General features: G+C 58.8%; 1 protein-coding gene across 1 annotated transcript; it reads left to right on the top strand.

The window, feature by feature from the left end:
• The first annotated feature begins 2,522 nt into the window (after nucleotides 1-2,522).
• SPINDOC (spindlin interactor and repressor of chromatin binding) lies at nucleotides 2,523-12,437 on the top strand. Its single transcript, XM_058662888.1, has 6 exons — nucleotides 2,523-2,937; nucleotides 5,837-6,157; nucleotides 6,247-6,390; nucleotides 6,486-6,605; nucleotides 6,728-6,922; nucleotides 11,718-12,437. Exons 1-6 carry the CDS (start codon nucleotides 2,808-2,810, stop codon nucleotides 11,927-11,929), a joined length of 1,122 nt encoding a protein of 373 aa, XP_058518871.1. The 5' UTR covers nucleotides 2,523-2,807; the 3' UTR covers nucleotides 11,930-12,437.
• The last annotated feature ends 318 nt before the right edge of the window (nucleotides 12,438-12,755 follow it).

The raw sequence follows: 12,755 nt of genomic DNA, 5'->3' as shown, positions 1-12,755 counted from the left end.
AAGCTATAACCAGTGGATTGATTTATTTATCACCCTTAAACTTTCATTTTGTTGCTAACAGAAAGTTCTTGGGAACTTGCTGAGCTTTTCACATAAAATTTTTTAAAGATTAATTTATTTTTATTGGAAAGGCAGATAAACAGAGAGGAGGAGGCACAGAGAGGAAGATCTTTCATCCGATGGTTCACTCCCCAAGTGAGTGTAACGGCCGGTGCTGTGCTGATCCGAAGCCAGGAGCCAGGAGCTTCTTCTGGTCTCCCACACCGGTGCAGGGTCCCACCGGTGCCGTCCCCTGCTGCCTTCTCCGAACATAAGCAAGGAGCTGGAACAAGAACTGGTGCCCAGAGGGGACCCCATGACTTGCGGGGAGAGGGGCGGGGATTAGCCAATTGAGCCATTGTGCTGCACCCTTCCACACAGGTTTCAATCCTGCATTATTCTTTATACATAACCATGTGAACGCCCATCGGTAAGGCATTCAGAGCCCTCTTTGCAAGGAATACCAGGGACGTAGCTGAGGAAAGGTTGGCTTCAGATTGGCTCAGCTCTGGCTGCTGCGGCCACTTGGGGAGTGACCAGAGCATGAAAGAATGAAAGATCTTTCTCTCTGTCTCTCCTCTGTGAATCTGACTTTCCAATTTTTATATATATATATATATATATATATATATATATATATATGTATATATATATATATACACACTTTTTAATTTATTCACTTGAAAGGCAGAGCCAACAGAGAGCAGGATCTTTCATCCACTGGTTTACTTCCCAAAAGGCTTCCTGTCTGGGTCAGGAGGTGCAGGGTCCCAGGCTATGGGTCATCCTCCACTGGGACTGGATACACTTGGGAATAATAAAATTATTCCCTTTAAACACTCCAGATTAACCTCAGACTAATTGTGCCTCCTTTCCTGACCCACCCCATTATTCTGAATTTCTGGGCATAACACAGGTCTTCTTCTTATTATTATTCTTTTTTTCCTTTTAAAGATTTATTTTAATTGGAAAAGCAGTTTTACAGAGAGAAGGAAAGACAGAAAGATTTTCCGGGCCCAGCGGCTAAAGTCCTCATCTTGAACTCGCCGGGATCCCATGTGGGCACCGGTTCTAATCCCAGCGGCTCCACTTCCCATCCAGCTCCCTGCTTGTGGCCTGGGAAAGCAGTCGAGAACAGCCCAGAGCCTTGGGATCCTGCACCTGCGTGGGAGACCTGGAGGAGGTTCCTGGCTCTTGGCTTTGGATCAGCTCAGCTTCAGCCATTGCAGCTGCTTGGGGAGTGAACCAGCGGATGGAAGATCTTCCTCTCTGTCTCTCCTCCTCTCTGTATATCTGCTTTTCCAATGTTAAAAAAAAAAAACCTCCTAAATATAGATAGATCTTCCGTCTGCTGGTTCACTCCCCAAATGGCCGCTATGGCAGAAAGGTTGTTGTAGCCTGGAGCTTCTTTGGGGTCTCCCACGTGGGGACAGGGTCTTAAGGCCTTGGGTCATCCTCTCTTGATGGGTTTTCTGTGTCAGATTTCACATGCTCTCAACTGAATTCTCAGGAGGGTCTCCTCAGAGAAGACAGGGTGCTGCTTACAGGACTCAGGACAGGGAGGGCAGGGGACGGCTGTATGTCCTTGAGAAAGGTCGTGAAATCTGCCTCCTGTGCTCAAAATGACACTAAAAACCTATAAAACGGGCCTGGCGCGGTGACCTAGCGGCTGGGGTCCTCGCCTTGAAAGTGCCGGGATCCCATGTGGGTACCGGTTCTGATCCCGGTGGCCTCACTTCCAATCCGCTCCCTGTTTGTGGCCTGGGAGGGCAGCTGAGGACGGCCCAAAGCCTTGGGGACCCTATACCCGCGTGGGGGACCCGGAGGGGTTCCTGGCTCCTGGCTTCAGATCAGCTCGGCACTGGCTGTTATGGTCGCTTGGGGGGGCGGTGAGTCGTCGGACAGAGGATCTTCCTCTGTCTTTCCTCCTCTCTGTGTATCTGCCTTTCCAATAAAAATAAAATAAATCGTTTTTTAAAAGTATAAAAAGGACACAATTGATAAAATGACAGCACAGCTACTGTGGCGCGCACACCCACGGCTAGCCGGTTCCTCCACATTTTTTACAGTCCCTGCTTCCCAAAGGTTTCTGAAAGAAAAGGAAGGAAGGAATTCAGCATGCCCAAAGTCACACGGCCAGTCCACAGGCGAATCCGGCTCCGCCCGCCCAAGCCCGAGACCCTAGCCGCTTTCCCGCCTTCCGGAGCTGAAAGGGATTCTGAGCAAAATGCTGGGGGCTCCAGGAAGCCAGCGCTCGTGCCGCTCGCAGAGGCCGGCGGATGGCGGGGGCGTCTCCACGAAGAGCGCTGGGTGCCCCCGGCCCGGACGCGTTCGGGGGGTCTCCTTCCCGCCCACCGGCGCGCGCGCACGCCGCCTCGGCCCTGGGGTGCGTGGGGGTCCGCGGCTCAGGGGGGCGGCCGCGAGCCCGCGCGCCTTCACGCCGCCCTGCGGGTCCCCCGGCTGCTAACGGACCGCGTGCCCTGGGCGGGACCAGGGCGGAGATGGCCGCCATTGGCCGCGCCGGACGATGGGCGGGCTTGGAGGGCGGGCGCAGACCCTGGGCTTCTATAAACAGGGAGCGGCGGCGTCTGGGGCCCCGGATTGAACCCTCCCCGCCCGGGGTGGTGTTTCTGTGAGTTGTCTTCCCCGAGGCCGGGCGGGCGCGCGGCGTGGACGCGGGCTGCGCTGGACACGGCGGCCGTGGGCCGGGCGCGGGCGGGAGGCCTGCGCGCCCGGCATCCAGTCACCGCGCTCGCCCGGGCCGCGCCATGGCCTTGGGGGCCGAGGGCTCGGCGCTCGACTGCTTCGAGGTGAAGCTCAAAAGCGAAGACGACGAGGAGGAAGACGATGAGGCGGTGGTCGTGGCCGTGATCCCGCGACCCGAGCCGAGGCTCAGAGGTGAGGATGAGCCCCACTCCTGTGTCGTGCTCTGGCTGCGGGGTGCAAACCCCTCCCATCCGCCTCCGCCAGGGTCAAGGTGTGTGTGTGTGTGTGTGTGTGTGTGTGTGTGTGTGTGTCAGGAGGGGGGGATGGTCCGGATACACACCCACCAACCCCCACTTTCCAAATTCGTCCCCTCTGAGGGGGTCCCAGACATCAGCTCCGCTTCCCAGCCGGGGACCGGGGCGCGCTCTTGCTCCTCCCCCACCCGGTTTGGAATCTCGGGCCTCCCCCCGCCCAGGGTCTGGAGCTTTCGATCCACGCCCCAGACGCTCCGGATGTTCCGGTGCCCGAGCGTCCCCTCGGCTGGGTCCTGAGCCCCGGAGACCGCCACCCCCACCCGCTCCCGCTACCCCGCAGCCTCCCTCCTCGGCGAGCTCACTGGCCGGGCTGTGTTGCAGGCCGAGGGGCGACCAGGCCTCTAGGCCCGGACCTGGGCGCGGCAGCTGTGCTGTCCAGAGTGGAATTGGGGGGTAGGTGGGGTGGTGAAGGCCAGCGGGGCCGCCGACCCAACGGAGGACTTGGGTGCTCTCCCCGGTTCCCCTAGCCACCTCTTCCACTTGCAAAAGCCACAGGTGTCAAGGCTGATGAATGGGCCGCAGGCAGTGCCCGCCTTTAGGGAACCGGCTCTGGCTGGGCGTGGGGAGGGGTTCGGGAACCCTGGGCCTCCTCTCCGTTCTCCATGGTCTCCGAGCTCAGTAGTTGGCAAAGCAACAGAAAACAAAGCCGCCTTCAAGGAAGAATTAGCATTGAGGGAGTATGAGGCCCTCTCTGCTCACCTTCCAGCTTTCCTTGGGGGGAGCAGGGAACAGAACGGCCCCTGCCTCCTGTCCTTCCCGGTATCAGGAGGATGTCAGCCTTGTTGAGGGAAATAAAGGCGGGCTCTCCTCCCTGCTCCTGTTAAATAAATATTCATGGAGTGTCCTGCCTGGGGGAGGAGCTATCTGTGGAATCCTGTCACCAGTGGGCCAGTGTCTGTGGTCCACCTTGCCTGCTCTGCCTGTATGCCAACGGTGGGAGATGGGTAAACCCATGCACATGTGTTGTGGCGGTACATGTGTCAGACAGAAGCAAAATTAGGTGGGAAAGGTGTGTTTTTGTCTTTTGGATTGATGGTCAGCGAAGGCTCATGTGGTGGTCCTCTGGCGTGCAGGCCTGAGGATGGTGGGAGGTGGCCAGGGGAAGGAGAAGTGGGAGGACGCAGGCGGGTGGCCAGAGCAGCGCATCCCCCTTTGGGCTCTGGTCAAGTTCACTCTGCTGCTTCTCCAGCGCCCTGCCAGTGGCCTAGGCGAGCAACAGCAGGTGTCCCGAATGGACCCTTACACTCACATGGGAGACCCGGATAACCTGGCCCATCCATGGCCATTGTGAGAGAGAGCCAGTAGATGGGCAAATCTCTCTTTGTAACTCTGCCTTTCAAAAACAATGAGTAGATCTTAAAAAAAAAAAAAAAAAGACGTGGCTCAGCAAGGTCACATCCGTGGGGGAGGGCCCCTGTTCAGTCCAGCTCTGCTCCACCTTCCGGCTTCTTGCTGATGTGTGCCTGGGAGGCAGCCGGCGAGGAAGGCGCCCAGGGTTGGGTTTCTGACAGACCCAGATTGCCTTCCTGGGCAAGCCCCGGCTGTTGCCGACATTTGAAAATTGCACCAGCGGGGGCGGAGGGGGGGGCGGGAGGTCTCAAATAAATAGATTTTAAAAATTTTTAGCAAGAACAGCAAGAGCAACGCCCCTGAGGTACAAGTATTTGGAAGGATTTGGGGTGAAAGGATGAACTGGGGAGAGGTGGACGGACTTGTGGGGAGATGGCAACTGAGGTTGGATTGTGGCAAGTTTAACTTGCCTGTCACGGTTGCCTCCAGTGAGACAGGGAGGGAGGAGACCCAGGTTCACACTTGCAGGCAGGCAGCGCCGGGAGGTTTCTCGGCAGAAGGGGTCAAGGCCTAAGCCCTGGAGGTGTCCCATGATGACATCCCACTTGGATGGAGGCCGGCCCTTGTCCAGCACCCGTGCTGTCGTGGAGCCGACAGTGTGATGTGAAGAGTGGGCACACAGACCCTAGGGGAGGGGTGCCCAGCTGGGGGAATGGAGGTGGCCCCAAGGAAGTGAGGCTGCAGTGGCAGCCGGGTGAGCAGAGAGGCTGGTTGGAGAACGCCGTGGGCCCTGGTGGAGCTGAAGGACTGCCCTCTGGCTTTAGCATCATGGACCTTGCAGCTGCCGGTGCTGACTAGGAGCAGTGGTGGGAGGAGGGCCTATTGTGACCAGGAGGTGGGATTCCTGTCAGTGGTCACACAGGAGAGGTGCCACCCAGCGTAGCCCGAGGCCGGGGACCTTCTCAAATGCCTGCTGGGGTTAGCCCTGCTGTCACGAGCCTGGAGCTGCCCGCTATGTGCGGAATAGCGCTCCTGCCTGTTGGGGTGTATGCTCCATACCCAAGGGGTAGGTACAGGTGGGCTGACAGGGTGGGAGAGGCAGCTGGAGCAGCAGGGAGGCCTGTGGGCACCTCCTCTGGGTGAATATCAGTGATGTACTTTTCTGGCCTTGCCGCTATGAAAGTGGGCCCAGCGGCCCGGCGGTCAGCCAACTGTCAGGGAGAGGGAATGCATGGGTTTCTGGGGCGACATCATCGCAGTGGTCAACCCAGGTGTGCGCAGTCCAGAGCCTGCTGGGGAAACATGTAGTTCTAAGGTTCAGGACCCCACTGTGAGGTGAAGGAGGACTGTGCTCCGTGAGGCTCTCCGGGCCTAGAAGGGGCTGCTTTCGATTTTGGATGGGAAGCCCCCACCCGCTGCAAAACCCCAGAACCTGTGGGGATCCCACTGCAGCACTGCTAGTTGTTGTGTCTCCTTTCCTTGTGCAGTCACCCAGCAGGAGAAGACCCCTCCGCCACGGCCCAGCCTGCTGGAGGCCGGCTGCGAGGAGCCGAGGCAGCAGGTGTCCTGGGAGCAGGAGTTCCTGGTGGGCAACAGCCCAGGAGGCAGCGGGCGGGCGCTGTGCATGGTGTGTGGCGCTGAAATCCGGGCTCCCTCTGCTGACACGGCCCGAGCACACATTCTGGAGCAGCACCCTCACACCCTGGACTTGAGCCCTTCTGAAAAGGGCAACATCCTGGAAGCCTGGGGCGAAGGGGTGGCCCTGCTGCACAACGTTGGTGCGGAGCAGCCGTGTTCTCCCGGCCCAGGTGCTTGCTCAGGACTGGGGTTGGGAGGAGGAGGGGCGGGCCCATCGTGTAGCTCCCGGCTCACCAGGCTCTGCCCACTTCCCACTCAGGGCGGGACACGCAGCCGGACCAGGCCTCCTTCCCGGACCCTGCTGAGACACCAGCAGAGATTGTTGTCCTCCTTGATCCGGAGGACAGCACGACACTGCCTCGGAGGATCCGGCCCAGGGGACTCCGCCCCCTCGAGCTTCCTGGTCAGTCCCTAGGGGAGCCAGAGGGGTCGGAGGGAGGGTGTAGGAGGCCTAGGGTGGTGGGTTCAGGCCTGGCGGAAGGTCTCTGCCCCCTGCAGCCGCCCCCGTCGCTGAGCCAGCCAGCAAGAAGCCACGGGGCCTGAGGTGGAAGGACCCAGCCGGGGAGGAGCCGGTCCGGAAGAAGAGGGGCAGAGCCGTGACCAAAAGCCCGGACCCAGGTGAGGGCAAACCTGGTGGTGAGGATTGAGGCGTGGGCAGAAGGCCTCAGTAGTGCCCTGAGGCCTCAGGCTCTCACCTGGGATTCTGGCTCCCTTCACACGGGCCCCTCATCTCCCTACAGATCCCCCATCGCCCGAATCACCCACTGAGACGTTCGCAGCACCGGCCGAGGTCCGACACTTCACCGACGGCAGCTTTCCCCCAGGCTTCGTCCTCCAGCTGTTCTCCCACACGCAGCTCAGAGCTGCCGACGCCAAGGGCCCACCTCAGCAGGGCCGGACGGCGGGGGCTGGCCAGCCGGAGGAGCTCTCTCCAGGTGAGCTCCTCCAACAGAACCCAAGTAGGTTGGCGGGTGGACAGCGTTTCTGGTCCTGGCCCCTCAGGTAGGTGCCTGGATGCCCTGAGGGACGCTGCCTCGGATGGGCTGTCTAACTGATGGGGAGGTGGCAGGCGATAAGTTTTTCTCAGCATTTCTTAGGAATTTTCATGGGAGTAGCCGTTGGGTCAGAGAGCTGTGCTGCCGCCGCCTAGAAACCTAACAGCTGTGTCACACGGGAGGCTGGTGCCCGTGTCCACCTCCTCTGGGGCTGCCCAGCCATTGCAGCAGGCAGGTGTCAGCAGACAGGTCGCGACCAGGGACAGACTCCTGCCTGGGGACGCCAGCCAGTCAGCGCCCAGTAATGGCACTCGGTACTCATATCTGTGCTGTGGCCTGGTGGTTTGTATTCCATTGAGAGGCAGAGGGTCAGGGGAAATCTCCCATCCTTTGTATCACTCAACGAATGCTTGCGACGGCTGTGACCGGGCAGGGTCAAAACTCAGCCACCAGGGGCACAGTCCAAGTTTTTCATGTGGTGACAGGAACCAGGAACCTGAGCTGGAACCAGGCATGGTTGATTTTGTTTTCACAGCCAGAATGAACTTATTCAAGCGAAATAAGTTTGCAGAGGTGGCTGACTGTCCATGTGTGCACAGCAGGCATGTGGCAGGGAGCCTGGCACTGGGTGTTGGACTCAGCTCAGTTGACGTGGGGTACACAGGTATCCTAATAGTTGGGCTAAACACCCATTGCTGTTTCAGAAACTTGTATCTCAGGAGACAGTAGATGTCAGGGCAGACCTTGGACCTGGCCACTCCGATCCCACTTGGGACACTGTCACGCTACATCAGGGTGTATGAGTTTGCTGGCTCCGTCACACCCTGGGAGGCAGCCATGAGGGAGACCCAGGCCGGGCTCTCAGCTCCAGCCTGGCTGGCCCCGGGCACTGCAGGCACTTTGGGAGCAAGCCCATGCACAGGGGCTTTCTCTGTGTCTCCCTCAACTAAATATAAACAAAGAAAAAAAACAGCTCTCCGTCTTCTTTCCCGGACTCTCCGCATCTTCTTGCTATAGGCGGGTGGCTGCCGTAACGCATCATTGTAAACCCAGTGCTCAGAACAGCGCATGGTTCAAAGGTCAGGGGTGCATGGTGAATCTACTGAGCTAAAAATTGGGATACAGACAGGAAAACTCGGCTTTCTCGTGTGGCCTGGCTTGCCGAGGTCTCGTTGCTCCAGCTTCACAGGTGGCAGTGGCCCGTCCACCTCCCAGGCAGCCGTCCGTGGCTGTGACCTAGCTGCTTCCCCCCTCGGGATGCACCTTCTGCCTCTTGCTATGTCAGGCTCACTCTGGCCTTTAAGGCCAAAGCCTGTATGTTGTGTTTTATCCAACCGATGAGCAGCCTTACTTCATCGGCATCCTTCATCTGCCACAGGTCTGGGGGTTTGGATGGGACATCTTTGGGGGCATCATTTCAGTAGCCAGAGTAGGCAGAGCCAGTGAACAGAGTTCAGATGAGACTGGGTAGGGCAAGGCCACGCCAGCTTCATTTTGTCCCTCCCCACGCCAGGCACAGCTCGCGGGCAATGAGCAGGTGTCCCAGAAACGGCCTGCCTGCTTTCCCAGGCTGTGCAGCACTGGATGCAAGAGCTGTGAGAGTGCGCTGCCGGCTGGCGGGGCCATGCCTCTGCCGTAGAGTGCCTGTGTGTGCTGCTTGGGCTACGCTCGGCACGCTTACATCCCTGGAGAGCAGGGTGCACGCACACCCTGCCTGCTTGTTGATTCACCAGGATGTCTCGCCCTTCTTGACTCGGTTGCCCTTTCCTCTTGGTCACGGTTTGACCTCTCACCCAGCTTGAGTCCTGTTCCAGCCACGCATGCTGGAATGCACCTTCTGCCTGCAGCTGGGCGCTCCCCGGCTCCTTCCCAGCATGGCCCTACACGGCTGGCCTGTGCCACTGTGTAGGGGTCTTCTGCCATCATTCTCTAATGATGAGGCTTCATTCTGAGTTCCAGGGTGACCTGTGAGGAGATGAGTGGAGGATCTCTGAGGTTTTAGACTTGTTTGGGGTTGCCTGAGCTGACTAGATAGTAGCAGAGGGGCAGGATTCCTAGAGACCGGACTGGGGGCAGGGGTGGTCCAGAAAACACAGGAGGCGCTAGGGAAAGGAGCAGTGAGTGGTCACAAGGCCCAGCCATGAGGGAAGCTGTACGGTTGGTACAGGAGACAGGCAGCTCTGTCCCCAGCCGCTTAGGGTAGGGCTCAACCACAAGGCTGTGCAGAGCGGGCACGGGGACAGCAGCTTCATCCTGGAGAGAGCCCCGCTCTTGGGAGCCTGCGGGCCCCAGGCAGCTGTGTGCTGTCTGCCTGGCAGTAGTGTGGCCTTCTCAGAACAGATCCTGCCCATAGGAGAAGCAAGCTGGGACACATAGGCTTCTAGAATGTTCCTTGGGCCTCATGGGTGAGAGTAGGGAAGGGTGTCCAAGCCAGAAGAAAGGCGAGCTGTGGGACCCACATGCAGACAAGACAGAAAAGCACCCCTGTTGTGCACTGCTTTGTTTGGGGGAGACCCAGAGCCCTGGCCAGGAAATGGACAGGGAGACCTGCCCAAGCACTAGAGGGCCTGGGTCTGGGTCCTCGGCACCTGGGACAGAGCTTGACCAAGAAAGTGTGGGTGAAAAGTGGCTGCCTGCCTGGCCCTGGCTGTGATGACATCTCCAGAGCCTCTGCCCTTGATGCCCGACAAGCTGGGGAAGGGACCAGCAGACCCTGAGAAGCAAACAAGGGAGGAAGGTGACAGGCCGGGGGCTTGGGACCAGCTGGGCAGTCCTCCCAGCTTGGGGCCTACATCTCTACCACCCCTCAGCCTCCTTCTGCCCACCTCCGCACACCTCCCACCTTCCTCCTTAGCAGCAGGGAGAAATGGCCCCAAAGTCCATTGGCTTGGGAAGTCCCTAACTTCCTAAGCTCTCCCACAAGGCCACAAGCAGCACGCACGGAACTGATTTCCACGTTGCAGAAGGGCAAACTCGCCCCTGGCGTCTGTTAAGTCCACCTGCTCTGTCCTCCCCCCCGCTGCCAGCGCCCGGCCGTCCCTTGTGGACCTTCAGCAGTTTACACACAACTGTTGTTTGCCACTCGTTCCCTCTAGCCACTGTCCCATTTACTCCAAACTGTCTCACGAAGCTGGGAGGTATTCTCGGAACTGAAATTGCCCAATCTCTGGAATCCACTTCAGGCAGACTTGGATCTTCCACATTCCACCTGAAATCTGTTTCTGCAGCCAGGTCATCATTGGCTTTCCCCACAGTAAAATCCAGTCCTGTGCTCTGGTCCTGCCACTGTGCCCGGGGCAGCCGGTGGCCTGCTTTCCAGTTTCTCTTTCAAGTTGCCCCTCAGGCCCTGTGCTGCAGGGCTCACATTGTCTTATGTTGCTAGAATACATGCACTTTGGGTCAGGGTGTGGCGGTCCTGTACTGTGCTGATTCCAGGGGCTGTGTTCTGTGAGTGAAGAAGTGAGGAGGTCCCTCCAGCTGTGGCTCACACCCAGGCACCCACCTTGGTCCATGGTCAGGCCCCCTGCTCAGCCCCAGGTTCCAGCCCCTCTCAGCTGCCCAGTTGACAGGTCCAAGCCAGACCCCAAGGCTCATCTTAGTGTGTGCCAGCCATTTGGCTGCATCCTTCACCTGCCTGTTGCCTCGGGCCAGACCTCTAGGTCATCCTGTCTGGCTCTCTGCACCCCCGCAGGGGGTCAGAGTTCACCCTCCTGTCACCACCGTGGCCTGGCGGCTGGCCTTGGAACTTTGCCTGTTGTGCTCTGCTCAGAACTTTCTGGGCCCCTGCCCTGACACACTCCAAACAAGGCTGGAACCCCTGGGGCACCAAGGTCTCCCCACCAGGCCCCTGACATTTCCCCTCTTCGCCTGGCATCTGCACTTGCTGTTTCCAGCCTGCTATCTAGCTAAGCCCTTGCTTTGCTGTTAAAACTGTACGCAGCTGGCTACCCTGCCTCCTGGCCCTGGGGTTCCGATGTGGCGTCTGTTTTGTTGATGTGTTGATTGTCACCACTAACGGTCGGTGCAGTGAGTGGCACAACATTGGCACGTCATAGGTGCTCGGTAAGCCGTTGTTGGTCAGGGAAGAAATGAGTGGAGTTCAGTCCTCCCTCGGCCTGCTCATGTGAGCTCCAAGCAGAATCGTCAACCTGGGGACAGCCCAGAAGTCACTATAGAAACTGTACCTGTCTGCTCTGCCACTTCTCAAAGCCTCGTGTCTCTGAAGAGAGCGTAAGGAAAGCCGCTGGACTCCTCCCTGCAGGCATGCAGCAATTGCAAGGACTGTTTGTCCGGGGCACAGCATGCTGTTCCTGCCTGGGCTCCATGGCGGCCCCTGTCCCCTGTCTAGATCTTCTGACTTTACCCACTGGCAGCAGCTCCTCCTGACTCCTCAGCTGAACAGCTGAGCTGTGGGGCCCAGGTCTTGCTGCCAGGGCCAGAATCGGGTGGACGTTGTGAAGTGCAGCCAGACACCAACCTAGGGCTCTGTCCAGCACTCCTCTCCCAGCCCTGTTTGTCCACTGCTTGGTGGGCAAAGCCGGTCTCTCACTGCTTTTACCCGTTAGGCCAGGATGCACAGTGATTTGAGGTGGAGTTGTCCACTAAAGTGTAGAGTTGGGGGAGCAGGCGTCTGGGCCTGGCATTCCTTGGCTCGCCTGGCCCCCAGCTTCCCAAACACCGCCGGGCTGAGGGCTTGCAGGACCCTGACTCTGCTTTCTGCTCCCACCCCTGCCAGCTCCCCCACCGGGGCTCCGCGGGACACTGGATCTCCAGGTTATCCGCGTGCGGATGGAGGAACCTCCGGCCGTCAGCCTCCTGCAGGACTGGTCCAAGCGCCCCCAGGGCTCCAAGGCTGTGGGAGCAGGTGACACTGCAGACTGGCCCACGGTTCTATCAGGACCCAGTGCTGCTGGGCCAGGGCAGCCAGAGGCGGGGGGTGGGGTGTAAATTGTTCTTTTCCTGGGGCGGGTGGGAGGGCAGACCCAGTGTCCTGCCTTTGGCTTATAACTTGGAGCAGTCCCGCTTGACTGCCTGTTGGGCAGTATCTGCTGGAACCTTGGGGCGCTGGAAAATATCAACCCCGGGTGTCGGAGGCTGTTGTGCAGTGGGACACTGGGCCTGTGGAGAATACCCACCCCATCCTTTGCTGACCCGCACCTCCGTCCCCACCTCCTCCCGCCCTCTGGCTCCCCACCCTTCTCCCCCGGCACAGTGCCTTACACAGAGGAGGTGGTCAGAATGGGGTTGAGCCGAGTCCCACTACCTCGGGGGGCACCTCTCCTCCCCCACTTGTTCAGGCTCCTGAGCCAGGAGGCCCTCATTACCTCTTCCCACTTCATCCCTGCACAGGCCCAGCACCCGCCTGGGGCTCTGGTCACTCCCCTTACCTTGTTCACCTGTTCTGTTGTATATATATCGCCTTTGTTGACAATAAATTATTTTTTTTTATTAAGAGCACCGACTGGACTGTTTGGTTGAAGAGGTTGGGCAGGACAGCTGGGTCCCAGAGCCACTCGTGATGCAGGAGCGTGGAGATGGTGCTGGGTGGCGAGTTGGTCCCCAGGGCAGTGCTGTGTTGGGCCTCGGAACTGGGACTGGCTTGCTATGGGCTGTGGGGGTAGCATGCCACCTTCCCTCACCTTTGCTCTGGTAAGGGGATCATAACTCCCGGCTGCATTTACTCTGAGGCACAGAGAAAGATCTTCCCATCCTCTGCTTCATTCCCCAAATGCCTGCAATACCCAGAATTCTACCTAGGTCTCCCACAGTCTAG

This window comes from Ochotona princeps, chromosome 4 (genome assembly GCF_030435755.1).
Source record: "Ochotona princeps isolate mOchPri1 chromosome 4, mOchPri1.hap1, whole genome shotgun sequence".
NCBI lineage: Eukaryota > Metazoa > Chordata > Mammalia > Lagomorpha > Ochotonidae > Ochotona > Ochotona princeps.
The sequence above is the reverse complement of the archived record's forward strand: the minus strand, read 5'-3'. Positions and strand labels throughout refer to the sequence as shown.